Below are 17843 nucleotides of genomic sequence, written 5' to 3' on the forward strand. Positions count from 1 at the left end.
TATGATAAACCTTACTTTGATGTAAAATACATGACAAAGTGTAGTCATACTCTCTTAAACCATTTCCTGCAAACAAAGTTAGAATTGAGGGCATCTCACATAGGTATTGAGCAGTGTTGATTGTAACCCAACTAAGTGCCCTATTTAGACAATTTAAATGGGAACATCCCAGTGACTCGGTGCTTAATTGCATGTAATGCCTTCGTTTAAATCCAGCTCTTGAAGTCAAAGACGCTCTTATCTTTTCTGACTTTATCTACTCACACACAAAAATCTGAGCTACAGTGAAACAGATGAAAACATGACACGAAAACAAAAATTGTAAAATGGTTTTAGTAGAATTAATGTTAGCTGTCCATGGAGCTGATTGATTCGTCCCAGATTTCCAGCTTGGGGAGCCATTCAGCTCGAGCCTGTATTGAAGGTTAACCAGCAAGCTCTCTAGAAGGAAATGTCGCCACAGGTCAGTAAGCCAAGATTCAGGTTGAAACAAATGCATCATGTTGTTAGCTGACAACCCAATCATGACAGTTTATTTTTCATCACCTGGAAAAACATGAAAACTTGAAGAGTTATGATATTTTGTTGGTTGAGCTTCTTGTGTCCCCGCTCAAATGTATTATGCACATATTGTATAATCTTTAGTTTGAACACACATCTCAACCAAAAGAAAAGAACATATTACTTTCTCATCCTTCTGCACTGAAGAATGTGAGGAGAGGAGGAAGTTCACTGAGACATTGTTGATTTCTGCAAAGAAAGAAAGAAATCAGGCTACCTCATCAAATATGGACCTGGTCATTTGACTGATACATTTTAAAAAATCAGATTTGAATATGCACGTTAATAGTTATTCATCTTGGACACACGGCGAGAAAAAAAAAAACTGTTTACATGAACTAAAACGCAAACGACCAGAAATGACAAAACAAAACCGTAAATAGTACATCTTTTATTTTGTACGAGCAAAAGCTTTGTGTTACTTCCGGTCCCTTGTCACGTGACCTCGCCCTCGCCTGGATACGAGAAAGCGTCCCTCCATGGTCGCTACGGAGGGAGGGATGGGTCGGTGTGGTTAAAAGACACTTCTGTGTACTTTCTAATGCAGTTGGGACAACTTATTTATCATGGCAGACAGCGGGAAATGCTTCTCGGTCGTTTCATCAACGACTCTACTAAGTTTTAACGTTTGTAAATGCACGTTTTGGTGCTACTGGTAGCCTACATTGATCTACCTTAGTATGACAGATAAAGATTAGTTAGCATGCTAGCGAGCTAGCCACATTTGCTTCAGCATCACACAGCGACCACACCTGCCAGTGACAGGTAAGAAATCATGCTTCACTTGTCGGGATTGTGTACCATGAGTCATGAACCATTTTTTCACCATCAATAACTTCAGTTAAAAGCGCTTGGTGGTGTGGCGTAATGGTTGGCCGCACCGTTCATAGCAGGTGTTTTCGAGTGACTAAGTTAATTCCTTGTGACAGTAATGATGCTACTCTAATAGGATTTGAGCCCTCTCCTTCCTGTCGATTGTTTGAGGAGTACGCCAGGATAACGAGGGAGGAGCTTAGATGTGTTTCTTTCTGCGTGTGTGTGTGTGTGTGTGTGTATTTGTGTGAGTGAGAGAGAGAAAGTAATGAACGTGTGCTTTATTCTCACCTTGTAAACTGGTCTGTCTTACTCTTATGCAAGATTATTTGCAGTAAGACTGTATACTTAAGTTTGGATGTGTGATATGGTGATGTAGGCGTATGTAAACCTTAAATTTCAGATTACAACTGCCAACAATAAGAACATGAATCTAACAATGTACTATACAATGATAAAACTACCACTTTCTTTGTGCTTAATGTGATGATTACTATTAAGAAACAGCATAATATTATCATCTACTGAGCTTCTTGACTGAATCGAACTGATTCATTGTCCCTCATCATTACCATTTACTAAAGGGAAGGATTTTATGCATGCAACCCTAAGTTTTGGGTTTTTTACAGCATTTCTTTCTGTGTGTCAGTGTGGCTGCAGGTTCCTAGTAAACATGGGCAAACTACAGAGCAAGTTTCGCAAGAGGTCTGAGCTCTACAGGTGAGACATGTGTAGTAATGAAACAGAATTTTTTTCCTTGTAATGGACTGCATACTAATTTTAACCAGGATTTCAGTATATAGATCATGCAAGAGAAATTAAAATACAAACCAGTTACTGACGCCAGCATTAATATTAATGAAAACAGTGCCTGAATTCAAGGTTTTTTTGAAGTGTTGGTGTTTTTGGCATGCAGGACATCTCAGGGGGAGAAGGCAGATAACAGCTTTGACAATCAAGTTGTGCAATATGAACCTGCTCATCAAGGGTCCATCAACACTGTGACCAGTCTCAGCCCAGATCTGTGTGTTTCTGGTGGGAGCGACCAGGTAAACGAATCCGTACACTACTTCAAAATAGTGTTTTGAATTTTAAGCACCGTATAAATTTGCTGAAAAAGACTGAAATCACACAATTCACTTTTTAACACCATAAAAAGTGTGATGGGCCATGTAAGAACAGAATTTCACATTACAGTCATTTGGGAATGACAGTGAAATTCTGTTGAAAATTCTGACACATGTAGTGATTATTGTGTGTGTGTGTGTGTGTCCGCGTCCACCCCTGTAGGCTGTGGTGGTGTATGACTGGAAACAAGGCCGGATGTGTCAGTCCTTCCAGGGTCACAACCGAGAGGTTACCAAGGTAACATCAATAGTATGTGTGCGCAAACTGATAAAGGTGTGACGCTGTTTAGAGCTGTTAGGCCTTTCACATGTGCGTATCTTCTGGTCTCATCTCCTGTTAATTCTGCCTCCATCTGTCTGCCAGGTGGTGTGTTATCCAGGCAGTACTTGGATCTTTAGCGCCTCACGGGACAAGACTGTTTTGATGTGGGACCTAAACCAGGGGGACGAACCTATCCAGGAATTTTGTGGGCATGAGTTAGTGGTTAATGGACTAGCTATCAGCCCTGGTACACACACAGACGCACACACACACACATATATATACACTCATGAGTAAATATTTTAACTGTTAGACTGTTTAAAGCCCTTTTTTATTGCTTAAGATAAATTTGTCAGAATGTGATTTATAGTATGTAACAATGCATGATTCAAGCCAAAGTTAATGTAGCATATGAATACTGTTATATTTCTGTGCTGATGGCATCTTATTTATCCCAAAACATAGCCTATTATAGTAAACGTTATTGTAGCACTAAATATGCAAAAGTGAAACTAAACTCCATGGATGACAAACATAGTTAAACGATGTTTATATAAATGTTCACCATCAGGTCTCCTGAGTATAGATCTATATTGAGATGTGAGAGACTTCACACTGGATAGTGTTGACAGCTGAGAGAATATCTCTGAGCTGTTCTCATGTGTTGTCCAGTCAAGATGCTGCAGCAGTAGATGAAGTAATGTATCAAAGTGCCACCTGCTTTGAGTGCAATTGGTGATAAATATTTTATTTAGCTTTGATCAATTGATCAACTTTGACTGGATGATTGTTTATTTTCTCACATATTTTAATGACTAAGAAAGCTAAAGCAGATTTCCTTTCTTTCATCTTTGTATATTTCAAGTAAATGAATTAAATAGTCCCAATGCTTTTGCTTTTCAAATGTGAATTAATAATTTTATGTGCATGTCATTTGTTTCACAATATTGATCTGCACTGAACATATGGAACTGCTTTCATTATGCTTTGTAGATGGGAGAAAGCTGTGCACTGGTTCTCGTGACAACTGGATGTGCCTGTGGGATATAGAATCTGCAAAATGTGAACAAAGACACAACATTTCCAGAAACCTGGTGAGAATAATAGTATGTGGGCTTTTGTGCACACAGCTTTGTCTAAACAGTGGATTCAGGTACGCTCGATTGCCTTAGGTGTGTACCTGAACATCTAGGAAAAAGAATCAAATCAGTAAGCCATTCAGTATTAAGTTTTTACCTTGCAGGTTTTCAACTTTTGCACTTTCTTCCCTTCTCTGTTCAGGTTACTCATGTGTGTTGGGTGCCAGGCAGCTCCTCCGTAGTCCAGACCTCTGAGGACAAGACCATAAGGTACAGAAAGACTTCCTACTCCAAGAAAACTCAAATGTAGTAGAAATCCACCTTGTTTGCATTTGGTAATGTGAAATATGCTGGCACATTTCCACCTCATAGGAAAAAGCAAATCAATAAAGGTGTGTATTATCACAGTACAATTATATGATGATGATGAATTGTCTGTGTCTCCGTCTGGAGGTCAAAACGTTATCTGTATGAACAAGTGACAAAATATGGACTTGAGCAGCAGTGGTTAATTCATAAATGATGAGTTTCTAGAACGTTTCTGCATGGTGATGTCTCTGATAACAAATAGTTGTTATGTTGAGGAGTCCTATTATTCAACACTATTTAAAACAACATTAAAACATAACATTTAGACTGATGAAAGAGTTCTGATAAGTTCAGATTCTCACTGGCCTTTAATAGTGTACAACTCAAATGCAGTTTACTTTAGTTTATTGTCCTTTTGCAAGTTAATTCTGTGCTTTTTGTCTTAGTATCCCGTCCAAATAAAAAACAAAATTTATACAAATCAATAGGCCACAAGAAGATGAACTTATGCAACTGTTTAGCCAGTTATTTACTGCTGAGTGATTGACTGCTGTTGCAACAAGGTCGGCCAGAATTTGACTGCACCTCCAGTAGCCAATAAGAATACCGGAGGTGATATTAAGTCCTGGGATTGTGCCTAGACTCTTTCATAAAATGGTATGCCATTCTCTGTCTCACATGTAGTGGGAGCAGATGGAACAAATTCTCCTAAATTTAACCATCCGTACTTGTTGGTGTGCGGTATGGTGTATATAATTTTAGCTAATAGACCAGTAGGTCAACATAGTTGTGGTTGGTAGAAACTACTTGTTCTTTAGCATCTGGGAGAATGAAGTGTTTGTCAGGATTAAATCATGCTGAACGTGTTTATTCCAACTTTATTGGCTGTTGACTCGGCTGTGATTAATCACACCACTGTTTTTATTTTATTCTTATTTTAGCTGGATATACCTTGCTCTCTTTGTGCTTCTGTAACAACTGAATTTCCTTGCTGGGGAACAAGACAGGTTTATCTTATCTTTATACACTACAGGTTCTTGTTCTATAAATGTAGTTATCATCAAATGATGGTATAAAACTCTAAGGTCATGTTCAGTTTGGTACTTGGAGGATAGATCCTGCTGTGTATTTAAGCAGTATTTCCCTGATATGGGCCAAGGCTGTCAAAAGTATCAAAGTATCGATATGTTTTCAGTACGATGTGTTTAGAACAATTTGTATTTTGATAGTATTGCAAGTATCTGGGGTAGGAAAAATTAGATCTCTAATCATATTTAATATTTAGATAAAGCTGTGTTTTCCAAAGGACATCAGGATGCGTCTTCGATGTGCACATACGGTATGTGAGTGTGTTTTTACAGTAATGTTTTTGTGCACAGGGTGTGGGACAGCCGTGCATGGCAGGTGACCAATACTTTCCCAGCCAAGCAGTACATCCAGACCCACTGTGATGTTTCTCCAAATGGAAACTACTTGGTGTCCAGCAGCAATGGATTTGGAGGCCAGGGCTGTGAAGCCACGGTGAGACCAGTGGAGGTGTTTGAGTGGCTGTTGTCTGTTTAAGTAGTGATAAACAGATGGTGGACAGGATGAGCTTGTCACCAGGTTAACTATTGTCTTAGTAATGACAATATGTTGATAAATATGTTTGGTGCTTTTACTGGGGAAAACATGCACTGATGAAGCAGGAATGGCCAGTGGACTCCCAGTTAACAACAGTTCTATTAGTTTTCTTCAAAAAATCCAATTATTAGACATTCATTTTGTGCCAACAGCCCCCTTTCCTGGCTACTACACAATTTTGCTTATCATGTGTGGACTCATTGTCTCCGACAGAGCTGTGGAATCTTTGATGATTTCTAATGTATGTGCTGTCTTGTGCAGATAGTTCTGAAACTTCATTGACACTGTCATTTGTTCTCAGTGGAGTTGTGTCTCTGTTGTTAGCTCTGGGACCTGCGTCAGCCAGGCTGTAAAGTTGTGGAGTACAGAGGCCACCTCCAGACCACAGCTTGCTGTATGTTTCTTCCTAGCCCTCCTAGCGGTACAGCTCGGGTGGCAACATCCTCCCACGACAGCTCCATCAAAATCTGGGATCAGAACACAGCAGGTAACACCCGCTCATGGGTGCAGACAAATACAAACACTCACATAGGAACATATGTAGACACTGTTTGGGTATTCAGTCTTTTGACAGTAATCCTCCTCCAACCCTCCCTCTGGTATCTTCTGTTCAGTTTGTTTGGCAACTCTGTCTTTGGATGGTGCTGGTCCACTGGTTTCTCTGTCTCCCAGTGATGCCACCAATCTACTGTGTGCCAGCTTCAACACTGGCCTCCACCATATCCAGATGGGCTCTGGTTCAAACCAGGCTCAGGGTTCTGGGGGAGGCTCAGGTGGAGCTGGAGGCCTGGACATAAAAGTTGTGGCCCGCTTCTGACAGCAAGTGACTCAGCAAATAATTTCACCTTATACGGATATCATGACTGTTCTTTTTTGTTTTTTATAATTTTACATATTTCTATAAACATTTTTGCTCAACTGGACTGCCATGCAATGAACAAAGAGATCAGTTACATCACCCATTAATTGATGAGACTTCAAACACCAAAATGATCCTGCTTGGGTTGCTGCCTTCTTGGACCACGTCAGAATAACTGGGAAATACTCTTCAGTTTCATGCACTGCGAGGTGGAGTTGATGCACATGTAGTATTGGTTTTATTGGTGGTGCTGAGTACATGCTTGGAGGATGTGTTAATGTGGTAGGAGTGGTATTTAAAATGTAAATGTAAGTATTTGGATGGAGCAGGAAAATATTTGTCAATTCTCAGTCTGAGAGAGAATTTAAATCCAAATAGAATTCCATACTAAGAGTATGTCATTAATGTTTTCCTGGATAAAATTTAGAAGGTGCAGTCTTGTTTGTCAAGCACTTTGTGCAAAGTTTTTTTTAATATACATCCTCCCTTTATTGAATTTTCAAATATATATTGGTATACATAATACAAGATCCACAAGGAACATACAAAATATTAGACCGCCCTCCTTTTTCACCAACCCTCTAATCTCTCCTCCTTATTGTCCCAATCCATCCCACCACCCAATCCTAACCCCAGACCCACCCTGGCAGGACACAGTTGACTTGAATAGTAAGGACAAGGGCAAAAATAAAGGAAAAAAACCCACGCACACAAAGAGATAAAGAGCATTGAATTCATACATACAGTTTTGATCCACACACTCTTGCATTTCTACATTACTATGAGCTCTATGAGTCATTCCAGTTTCTTATCCCAGCAGAAACTGGGATAATAAACTATAAAATAAGATATAAACAGGGGTTACATTTAAAGAGTGAGTAGGAAGGCTCTGCTGCAACCCATGTTTGTCTGTCTCACTGTCATCAGACTGACTCTTGACCCAAAACATAACATATTACTGATAGTACTTGCCCAGCATAATGAAAAAGATTAACCATAGCCAATCCTCCCTCCATCTTGTGTCTCTCTAGCAAGCGTCTACTGATGCACGGCTTCCTATTGTTCCAAGTAAATTTAAAGAGAATTCTATCAATGAGAGCATTTTGATCATGAAGGAACATGTTTAATGTATATTAATTATAGTTTTGTTCTGTAGCTTTAACCTGTCGAGCGTTAGACCAAATGAATTCCTACGACTGTATAAACATGCTTTGTTTTTAGGCTCAGTACAATCGATAAAGGTTTTTAAAGATACAGATTTTGCTATTTTTGAACTGAAGCACATAGCTGGTGTTTTGTACCAATATCCAGTATATTTAAATTTGTAAATTACTATGCAAAATATCAGAGTCATTCCCTTTTTTTTATTAAGATATTGTTTGAATAAATAAATGGGAATAGAAAACAAATTGCAAATACAAAAGAAAGCTGCTCTCCAACCTGTGAACGTAAAACCTGCTACCAGCTGCTTACTTCAGATATTGTTTAATCAACATTAATTAACTTTTCACATTTTTCTTTTATATTCTGTGGCTACTGTGTTAGATCTATTTTATTAGAACTGGCGATTCACACTTGATGTATTTTAGCCCGCAAATGCTAATGTTAACATCAGCAGCCTTAAGTGAGTCGATTTGGCTGCATATTACATTTCTAATTGTTGTCAGGACATGAGTTAAGCTACTCTTGTCTTTCAAGTGAAAGTTTAATAATCATAGCTTTGTCAGTTTCAGGAGCTTAAAAATGAAATCAGTTAAGTTTGTAGAGATCCAGATGATCATCTCTCCCAAAGACAGTGGTTGCTATGTCATCCAATTCCATACAGCTAGAGGAACACAGTGGACAGGCCAGGAGGTGGATCAGAGTAACTAGTTTGTACTCTCAGGTGATTCCAGGTGCGCTCATACGGACATTATTCTGAAGGTATAAATTGGTTTTGTACGTACTGAACGATGGTTTGCTCAAGGTAGATGAGACGCAGCAACAAGAGATGCCAGCTTACAGCGATGCTCATTCAGCTGTGATGTGTGTGTGATTCAGTGCTAAAGCGTCCACATTCAGTAATTCATTTTTATAAAATTTAATAAACACTACAAGCAGTAGTTAACCAAAGGTAATCAGATATTTCATTTTGTGAGGATTTATTTTTTGGGTATTTGTCACTGTAAACATTACCAGTTGATTCATTTGATCTATCTGTGTTTGATACATTATGATTAAGCAATAAATAAGGCATTTTATAATGTCTGAGGACTAAGTCTGGATTGTACCCTTTTGTGTCAGCTGACATTGTTAACTTGTTTGCAGCCTTATTTAAAATGCCTCGAGCGTACCTGTCATTAAACATGAGCTCACTGTGTGAGATGTAGCACAACACAAATTAATCATATGCACACTGTGCCTGCTGTGAGGAAAAGAACTAATTAGTACAAATGAAAAGCCCCATTTGTTACATGACTGATTATATCCCACTGTATATAATAAAAATAAGAATAATGTAATAAACTAAATATTATTAAGAGAGAGTATATTTATGTCCACATCTTTTCAAGGTATTTTCAAATTTGTATGTATGCATCAACACTCATGGCACAAACTCATTTGATTCATTTTTATCGTCTTGAAGATAAATCCATTTTTGTTGGATTTTCTCTTTGTGAAGTAAACTGTTAAAAATGACCACCTACTCCAAAACTACCATGGGCTCTTAGGAAACGCCAAAGACCGATCAGCGCCACCTACTGCCCAAAAAGTCATTGTAGAAAGTCATCACACACTGTGAGTACCGCAAAATAATAAAAAAAAAAAAGTATGTACTCATTAAAACCTGGACATTTAATCTCAAATGTGACTTATTTTAGTTTCAGTTAATTCTTAGGACTTTGATATACTTTTTTGACTGACTGGTGACAGTTTCTACACCCTTTTCTTTTTCCAAAATTGTAAAATAACACACATTCACATTCAGGGATGTAACATCTGCATGAAACTGTCATAAATCAGAAAGGATAAGACATTGTCATACTGTGGTGTTTAATTTATTCAAATCTGGACCTCATTTTCACTATTGACACTCACAAAAAAAGAACCATTTAGCCATCAGCAGGTTTTGATTAAAACACACACACACACAAAGTAGACAACAGAAAGGCAGAACAGTTTGGTGCTTGCCACATCAATGAAGTACAGAAAGATTCTGCTAAATAAAAAGGTCTAAAAATATTCATTGATGGAATGAAAAAGAAACAAAATAAACATACACTCAAAATTCTAGAAGTAACTGTCTTGAATAAAAAAAAGTTACATTATTGGCACAGCATGTTATAAAAAAGCAGGCGAATAGGAATAATAGGAATGTGTAGGATACAGTACATTAAATTAATGGAATTAACAGCCATTCAACACACAGTTTACATACAGAGAATAAATATAAACTGAATATAGCATTAAATCCAATACTGATTCACTGGCATATTTCAACATCCAAGAGGTAAAGTCAAGTGGTACAAGAGTAGGACTCCAGTTAGTGGCAACTTCTAGCATACAGTGTCTTTTGCATGATATTTGAAAGGACAATTTAAGCCTCCATCTTAGAGTCTTGTTTTCAAGATTTTTGTCTCAGAAATCTTAGAAATTTTAGTGGTGGCAAAAAAAAGAAAAAAAAAAGTGAGAGAACTTGCGTGCATGTGAAGAGAAACAACTTCACTCCCCGTTCTTTTTTCAGTGTCTAAAATACAAGTCATGATAAGCACCCACCAAGATCCTGAATCATCTGAAGTCCTGAAGCAACTTACAATGAATTTGAATTTCATACAGCAACAAATGACAAACCTGACCTGTTAAGATCACTTGACCCCAACTTTAGTAGCATCATAACACATTGGTAAACTAATTAAGTAATTGGTAAAAAGTTTCTTTCAGTGACATACATGATTATTAACATTGAATTATCTCCTTCATAAATCATATGTGCTGTTGTTAGTAAAACATACACCATCACAGACTACAACTACACATTACAAGACGCCTGCACCATCGCCTCCTTCAAGGTCAGCTTTACCTCTGAATTCATCAAGAGCAATCATTTTACACACTTTAAAATTTGTCAGATCACAAAACAGAAAGGCTGTGATGATAGAGGGGTTTCAGTCCGCTTTAGTTCTATATGGTTAAACAGCCCTTGTAAATGTGATAATTTGGTCTATAGAGTAAAGTCATTACAGTCGAACGGTACAGACTGTATGCAATGGTACAGAAAAATGTATTTTTAATACAAATCCCTAACATAATCATCACACATCACATTTTGGAAGGATTTTGCTCCCTACCTGGGCGGTCAACAACATGTATATAATTTAACATAACATTAGAAGCATAAATAAAGCATGCAAGAAAATCCCAGATACTTTGGCTATATGGACTATCTGGAGGCTGGGGGTTTACTGCAGAGACAAACTGGGTGCGTTTGGGGAAAATTAAGAATTTTTCTATAATAAACTTTTTTAAATTTCTGTTGCATTTTGCTGGCACCGAGCCTTCATTCCAAGCACAAGGCAAGACAGTGGGACTGAAAAGAACATCTGAATCCAGCTATTGTACTAAATAAACAACCAAACAAACAAACAAAAAAACACATCTAATGGTAATTATCTGAGTGTGCTGAGAAACAGCTAGAGTCCATGTGTCTGGGGTTTGTGCGATGCATCGCTTTCCTTCTTAAAGAAGAGCGTCAACGCCCTCACTGACAAACATTAGGAGTGGCGCAAGAAATTGCACACCAAAGCATCTCACACATACTAATAGTCGCTGAGGAGTTTGTAAGAGCCATGTCATCAATTCAGACATCCTGTGACATTACTGTCTTGTCCTCCTTTAATAAATCTTTCTCAGGAGACACTGAAAGCAACATTTTTCACCCCAAATTTGCACAGCATTAGGGTCGTTGGTATAAAAACATTTGTTTATAGAGTTCAGATTGTATAAATTGAAATTACAAAACTCTGCCAAGGGGAATATGAATACATGAAGACATATGTGTTGACAATAAAGGAGCATGGCAAGGAAAGTCCCAGTCTGATATGACAATACATGATAAGAAACATTAAAAAGACTGGCAGAAATAATAAAGATATAAAAAGCACACTAACAAACTGGAGTTGCCCGCAGTGATGCACATTAATGTCCAAATCACAGTTTTAACATAATGTTATACTGTTGTAATAATCAGGCTGTTTGTGAACCTCTCAAGTCACAAACATGTCTTTTCCAGTGCAGGTCAAGGCTTAGAGTTTTGCCACAGGATCAAAGGCACAAGACCGAATTTAATCTGTAATTAAGAAACAGATCCTATTTACTTCACTGACAATCCTTATTCTAATATAGTTATTAAGACATACTTCAAGTCAGTACGATGTGACTCAAAACAACTCGAGTACTTTTTTCTAAAACACTTTTGTGGATAATCTGCTTATGGCTTCACACATTTAAATGTTGAAAATGCTATATCCCAAATTAAACTTTAAAACCTCAAGCTGCAGTTCAAAATCCCCATGCTAATTAATTATCAAAACCCTTAATGACGAGCCGGGTTTGGTTTTAGACATTAAGCAAACTTGAAATTCAATATGATGCAAGGAGACAGTCTGTGCATCCATTTACAAGTAAGTATTGTCTATTACTGAGTCAGACCAGAAACTGTGAAGTAAATCAAAGAGACCAAACATGAATTTAATTTACTTGATGACTCTTTTCCAATTCTATATGTGTGTTGGTTGAGTCCCTGAGATACTGTCGTCTGTCTGCATTTTCTCCTAGTCTCACGGTGACTTCTTGATACAGTGCTTTTCCATGTCAAAAGCTTAAAACACACAAATTTGAGTAGATCACCCAGATGCATTTTGCTCATGCTCCCATACATACAAACAGAAAAACACACAATGAAAAAGAGGTCCTGATGTCAAACTATTACCACGGTGGAACAGTGACTACATGATTTCAACATTTTGGATGGAAAATGGAATAAATAAATTTTACTATGAACAACTATCCAACATCTCGAGGATTTTTACATATTAGAAATACAATGTTTGAATCAGTCTCCTGCATCAGACACCCAACCCCTTTCCTATTTCAATGGATTTAAAAAGGGGAAAAATGTTTGTGGAAGGTCCCTGTGTGAATTTGAACCCCAAGGTTATGCTTATTCATTTAGTACAAGCACTGACAACACTTTTCCAAATGCCAAAAAAATTCAAGCCTCAACTTGGAAGTTTCTCAAAAGTAGCTGAGGTGTAGAAATGGGCCAGCATTTTAGGAAACCATGGACATCGCTCTGATAACTTCCTCACAGATGAAGCAAAAACCCCTCAAAGCCTTCAGACAAAAACAAAAGAAAAAATTGCATCAAGTCAACTGTCCACACCTCTGAGGATTTTTAGGAACTCTGTAACTTAAATCAACTCGAGCAGTTAAAATACTGTTTTCAAATCTAGTTCTATCTCCCATCTGACAATAGAGTTGTAAATACCCAGTAGTTGTGTTGCTGCAGATGTGTACAGGAAACCTCTTTCTGACATCAGCTGCAGCTGGTTCTACATTTCCCCCTCCCTCCCACTCATCCTTGCTGCCATCTACTGATCACCAGTGCGCTCCAGGCTGTCTATGACACGGCTCAGCCTGATGTTGAGCAGCCTGATCTGAGTGTCCAGGTGGTCAATTTTCTCTTCCAGTGAACCTGCCCCACCTCCCCGACGCCAGTACGCTCCCACAGGCCCTGTCATGAAGTAAACGGCCATGATGAAGCACAGCGGCAGCACTGCGCGCTCGGGATCGCCCTCAAACTTCTGCAGGATGTAGAGGCAGGACAGGGCGAAGAGTGTGACACGTGCTAGCCAAAAGAAGCGGCCAAACACGGCGTGTAGCAGGTAAAAGAAACCCCCCAGGAACATGGAGAGGAACCAGTATGCCAGGAGCAAAGCGGCAACAAGGAGAAGGGCCCGAGCTGGAGAGTTGGTCAGGGACGTGAGACTGAAGTAGTGGCTGAGGTTTGAGGCTACAAAGGAAAGAAAGAGAGAAAAGTAGATAACAGCATTAAAAAAACGTACATCCTTGGTATAAATCCCTCTCTTTGTGCCTATCTGTCTTTGTTAGAAATGTCATAATAAATGTAAAACTTACAGTCGATGCCCATCACATCCAGCAAATCCGACCAAATCTTCCAGATGGTGTCGAGAAAAGAGTCCACTCCATGGACAAACCGCTCTGTTGTTTTGGAGAAAAACTATAGAACCAAAAAGTGAGAGTAAAAAATAGGGTTGTTAAATTCTCAACCAAATGTATGTACAGAAAAATCATTCAGAACATTATAATGGAAGCAAACCTATAGTTAACCATCAGAAAAGGAAAAGAAAACATACATAGACTGTGTATTTTGACTACAATCTGTTTACACCATCATAAATAAAAGAGTTTGGGAGTAAAAACTGCACCGAGGGTACAGTGTATTATTTAAAGTGAATACAGTTGTGCAGTAATAATGATGATTACTTATTTCTCCAGTACACTGTCAACATGAAACTGACTCTATACTCACATCCGTAGACTGTCAGCCAAAAGGTTTTGGTTAATACTGTTAACGTGTAACACACATTTCACAACTATTAAGAATTTATTCTTTAATTAGTTTCTTTCCCTGGCTGGTACCAATCTTGCACTGTCTTCTGAAGTCTCTGGGACACCCACATTGATTGCAACCCTTATTAATGATATTAGTGACACATGTATTTTACAAATCACAATATCCCTCCATCAACACTATTCATTACCCATATCCAGACCTTTGAATCTGTATTTGGCAAGTGTATTCATATGGAAGTCAATGTCAGTTAAAAGACAGACTAACTGGTTAGGGTTAGACTATACTGCACTACAGCTGATCCTCTCAGCCCTGCCTTTGTGGACAAGTCATGAGACGAGGTTTTGGTGTATTGTATGTAACTGTTCATCAGTGTTTCCCTGTCCAAAACTTTAATCAGTCCCTCACTTTGAATGTTGTAGAAAAAGACATTATGAACATATTCGCCAATTAAAGTCCACTTTTATATATTTCTCCCAACAGAAACAGCTCCGTGCAGCCGGACTGTGAATCATCACGAGTGTAAGCATACATCACTTTTGTACGGTTTTGGCGGTTACAAGTAGGGAATAACACCCGATTTCAAAATGCAGGAAGTGCTGCTGGGCTGATACATGCACGAGACCAATGCAAGCACGTGCAAACTAATGTGTTTCCTGTGTGCTCTTGTAAAGGACACACATTAGCTTTCTAATAATTTGAGGATGAAGTCGACATAAAGGAAGCGGCTGTTAAAGCCTGGACCAATGGGGCTTCAAGCCGTCTGAGTGGGGACTTTAGAAACACTTGATGATGAACTCGGTAACGTTAGAATGAATGAACATATTGGGGAAGCATCAAATCACACATTTAGCGCGTTCCAGCGTGAAAAGATATCTAGCCTTATCGTTTACGCCAACGCTATGTCGCCTGACATCTCGCATAGATTGATAAAACATGGGATAAAGGCTAATTTTTCAAAATGGCATCCGTGAAATTTTTTGGCAAGGCCCGAGCGCGCTTGTTTCCTGTTTCACTGACCACAAAGCCGCCCCGGCTGTTAGCTTCTACAAGCCAAGGCTGAAACCGAGCTGCTATCTTGACAACACCCGTCCTACACCCACCTTGTATAACCCTCTAATGTTATCCTCTCCGAAAACACTGCTCAGAGTCTGGTAGATGCCGTTAGCCACCCGTCGGAAGCTGTTCTGGTTGCTGGTCCTGCTCCTGGCCGCTTCGGTTGTGCACAACAGAGACGCAGAAAGCACCAATAAAACCAAGAAAAACCTGATTCCCTTCATGGTACCAAATACCCCGAGATGTCAATCAGAAATGTATTACAAAATATTTTAATAAAACGCAACGTAGCGCAGGTGGTTAGCTGCCTAAAGTAACACCTTGCTGATATATGACAGACCGATGGTGGTGAGAAGCAGTGTTGCCTTCAAGGCGCCTCGTATTCCCGCTACTTCATTGCTTCCTTCCGCACTCTGAATTGTACTGTCGCGCTTTGGACTAAATTGCTAAAGGGTCGTGTGAGAAACGCAGTTGGATTGATGATTACTGCTTCATCTGATCAGTCAAACATCAATTAGACACTTCACGGGGCATCGTGAACACATATCCGTAAGTATCCTAACTGGTGTTTGAATTAGTTTATTTGCAAAAGACACGGCTAGCGTGTCTCTTTTAAGCACACAAAGTTGACCGTCACTTGCAAAAAATAATTACACGCATCAAAAATATTGTAATATCAAATTGTTAAACACCTATTTGTTAGGTCCACATGAAAATCGAGCCCATTTTCCCTAACTGCTTTTATTAGTGTCCCGCCCCTGCGATTTCAACCTTTACGATGACATTTAAAGGCATCAATTGTTTCGCGTGAATCTGGAGCAGGACAGACTCATGTGAAGTTTGCTACTGCCCTCCAGTGGTGAAGTTAAATTTGTAAGCCTAAACTTTTACTGTCTTCTTGTAAGGCTGTTTCAAAATGTCTGCTATTTGTCTGTTGTTCATAAGAAAAGAGAATACTGACAACCCAGTCCATGATGCTTTTTCTCAAGGAAATGTCTATTTAATGCAGAAATGTTCACGTCTTCTTTTTGGCTTGCTGTGTACCGAGCAGACATGCGCACAGAAAAGGCTGGGCCCCTGAAAAGGTCTGGTGATTGGTGTCAAGTAACGCAGATGTTCCCACAACAGATAAATCAAAAACGTTTTCTTAAGTTGGTTGGCATAAGATTGTACAATAATATAGTCAACATTTTAAAGAGATTTTCATATGTAGCCTGAAATTAGTTTCAGTAAATGTCTTATGTTCTGGTCTTTACTGACTTGGTGTACAAGTGAGAAAAAAATGTAATGCAAGTTTAAAACAATAGGATATCACTTTATACAGTCATTGACTGTATAAATGACTGATTAATGATGTCTGTAACACTGATGCTATAGTGCACCAATGACACTTTTCTCACTACACTCACAGAAACCACGTTAATTAATGATATTTGTCAAATCAAATACCAATGTGCAGAGTAAACCTGCTGCTTATGAGACATGATGGAGAATTCAAGGAAAGATGCATTTCACTGCTGTTCCAAAGAACCACTTGTTACTTGGATGGCACTCCCCTGAGTTCTCATTATCCAGAGTAGGCTACAGTGAGGACCAGGCTAATGGTGCAGGAGGAAGTAGGTCAAGACTGCAAATAATGATAATAGGAGTGGTGACAAGAGAGCTGCATTAAGGCCAAATGCAGAAGCTCTTATCTGATTCATTTATTTATTTCTTTTAAACCACAGGGACAAGAAAGCCGTTTTCAAATTTGTTTAATCATAGGAACATGTGTATTCAGTAGTCTGTGCCTTTAAATGAACACTAACTGGAAGATCAGTCGTTGAGTGGTTGGAGTCACCCACTAGATGGTAGGATTGTACTAGAGCTGCGTTGACAACGGTGAAAATGAAATATACATGAGATTTCATGAATGTAACTGTAGGTGACAATTATTTCTAGTATGATTTCCCATATACGCGAGCAAAACGAATAGTAGTAATAGCAGCACAATTTTTTTTAGCTAAAAAATGTTCAGGTGATACAGGTGTTAGAAAATATCAAACAAAATAAAACTGAACACGCACTTTGTTTCCTTCTTTCCGCCTCTGATTTCTGACACCGGTTGCTGAGCAACGATGCGTGGTATCCACGCAACGACGCACTCAAAGTAACGCACAATGCAGCTCGGACTCTTACAGAAACATACAGTGAAGGAATGTTTTAATCTTAACAAATAAAGTAAAGTGGGAGCTACGTTTGGATTCAGATGTGGCCATACCGCCCAGATAAAGTTTAGTTCAGGTACCAGGTAGGGTGAGACTTAAAATGTATGCCCGAGCTCCGAGAGTGACCTTCATGACCACAAGCGGCACTTCTTCCGCAGTTGGACCCGGATCATACGATGTCACCGCGAGCAACTCTAAAACACCAGGTGGGCATTAGTTAGCTACGCTACAAGCGAGACTCGGTTGAGAAACTTTAGGCTACTCGAGAAACCAAACTTTTTCCCATTTTTTGCTCTACAGAAAATGTGGACCAA

At 38.9% G+C, this 17843-nt stretch overlaps 3 protein-coding genes across 6 annotated transcripts in view; 2 read left to right on the forward strand and 1 right to left on the reverse strand.

Moving 5' to 3' along the window:
• Positions 1–887: 887 nt before the first annotated feature.
• wdr31 (WD repeat domain 31) lies at positions 888–9151 on the forward strand. Of its 2 annotated transcripts, none has more exons than XM_046387554.1 (10): positions 888–1326; positions 2004–2094; positions 2291–2423; positions 2665–2739; positions 2866–3010; positions 3757–3857; positions 4045–4112; positions 5531–5672; positions 6099–6261; positions 6389–9151. In XM_046387554.1, exons 2-10 carry the CDS (start codon positions 2048–2050, stop codon positions 6589–6591), a joined length of 1077 nt encoding a protein of 358 aa, XP_046243510.1. In that variant the 5' UTR covers positions 888–1326; positions 2004–2047; the 3' UTR covers positions 6592–9151. The 2 variants fall into 2 exon arrangements, with proteins under 2 accessions (XP_046243510.1, XP_046243509.1); XM_046387553.1 differs by having other exon boundaries at positions 893–1326; positions 2024–2094; positions 6389–9150.
• Positions 9152–9655: 504 nt separating this feature from the next.
• On the reverse strand, positions 9656–15713 carry LOC124058372 (bri3 binding protein). The gene is made up of 3 exons (XM_046387555.1): positions 15370–15713; positions 13810–13912; positions 9656–13684 (listed from the first exon to the last, which is right to left on the reverse strand). The coding sequence occupies exons 1-3, from the start codon at positions 15544–15546 to the stop codon at positions 13263–13265; spliced, it is 702 nt and encodes a 233-aa protein (XP_046243511.1). The 5' UTR covers positions 15547–15713; the 3' UTR covers positions 9656–13262.
• A 1652-nt stretch (positions 15714–17365) lies between these two features.
• The window catches only part of stpg2 (sperm-tail PG-rich repeat containing 2), a 56066-nt gene continuing 55588 nt past the window's right edge, over positions 17366–17843 (forward strand). Inside the window, exon 1 of one of the 3 annotated variants that reach the window (XM_046387552.1) lies at positions 17366–17735. Coding sequence is in view for 2 of the 3 variants with exons in the window: in XM_046387550.1 (XP_046243506.1) it covers positions 17630–17735 (106 nt within the window). In the remaining variant the exon portion in view is untranslated. The remainder of the gene's footprint in view (positions 17736–17843) is intronic. The other 2 variants (XM_046387550.1, XM_046387551.1) reach the window with 2 other exon arrangements.

This window comes from Scatophagus argus, chromosome 4, assembly GCF_020382885.2.
Source record: "Scatophagus argus isolate fScaArg1 chromosome 4, fScaArg1.pri, whole genome shotgun sequence".
Lineage (NCBI taxonomy): Eukaryota > Metazoa > Chordata > Actinopteri > Scatophagidae > Scatophagus > Scatophagus argus.

What these genes read in the sequence shown, in the direction of transcription:
- wdr31 (XM_046387554.1), top strand. Translation starts at nt 2,048, where the DNA reads ATGGGCAAACTACAGAGCAAGTTTCGCAAGAGGTCTGAGCTCTACAG. An exon ending in TGGACTAGCTATCAGCCCTG is followed by an intron (nt 3,011 to 3,756) that starts GTACACACACAG and finishes TATGCTTTGTAG; the next exon opens with ATGGGAGAAAGCTGTGCACT. An exon ending in GCCAGGGCTGTGAAGCCACG is followed by an intron (nt 5,673 to 6,098) that starts GTGAGACCAGTG and finishes CTCTGTTGTTAG; the next exon opens with CTCTGGGACCTGCGTCAGCC.
- LOC124058372 (XM_046387555.1), bottom strand. Translation starts at nt 15,546, where the DNA reads ATGAAGGGAATCAGGTTTTTCTTGGTTTTATTGGTGCTTTCTGCGTCT. An exon ending in ACATTAGAGGGTTATACAAG is followed by an intron (nt 13,913 to 15,369) that starts GTGGGTGTAGGA and finishes TTGGTTCTATAG; the next exon opens with TTTTTCTCCAAAACAACAGA. An exon ending in GGATGTGATGGGCATCGACT is followed by an intron (nt 13,685 to 13,809) that starts GTAAGTTTTACA and finishes TTTCCTTTGTAG; the next exon opens with CCTCAAACCTCAGCCACTAC.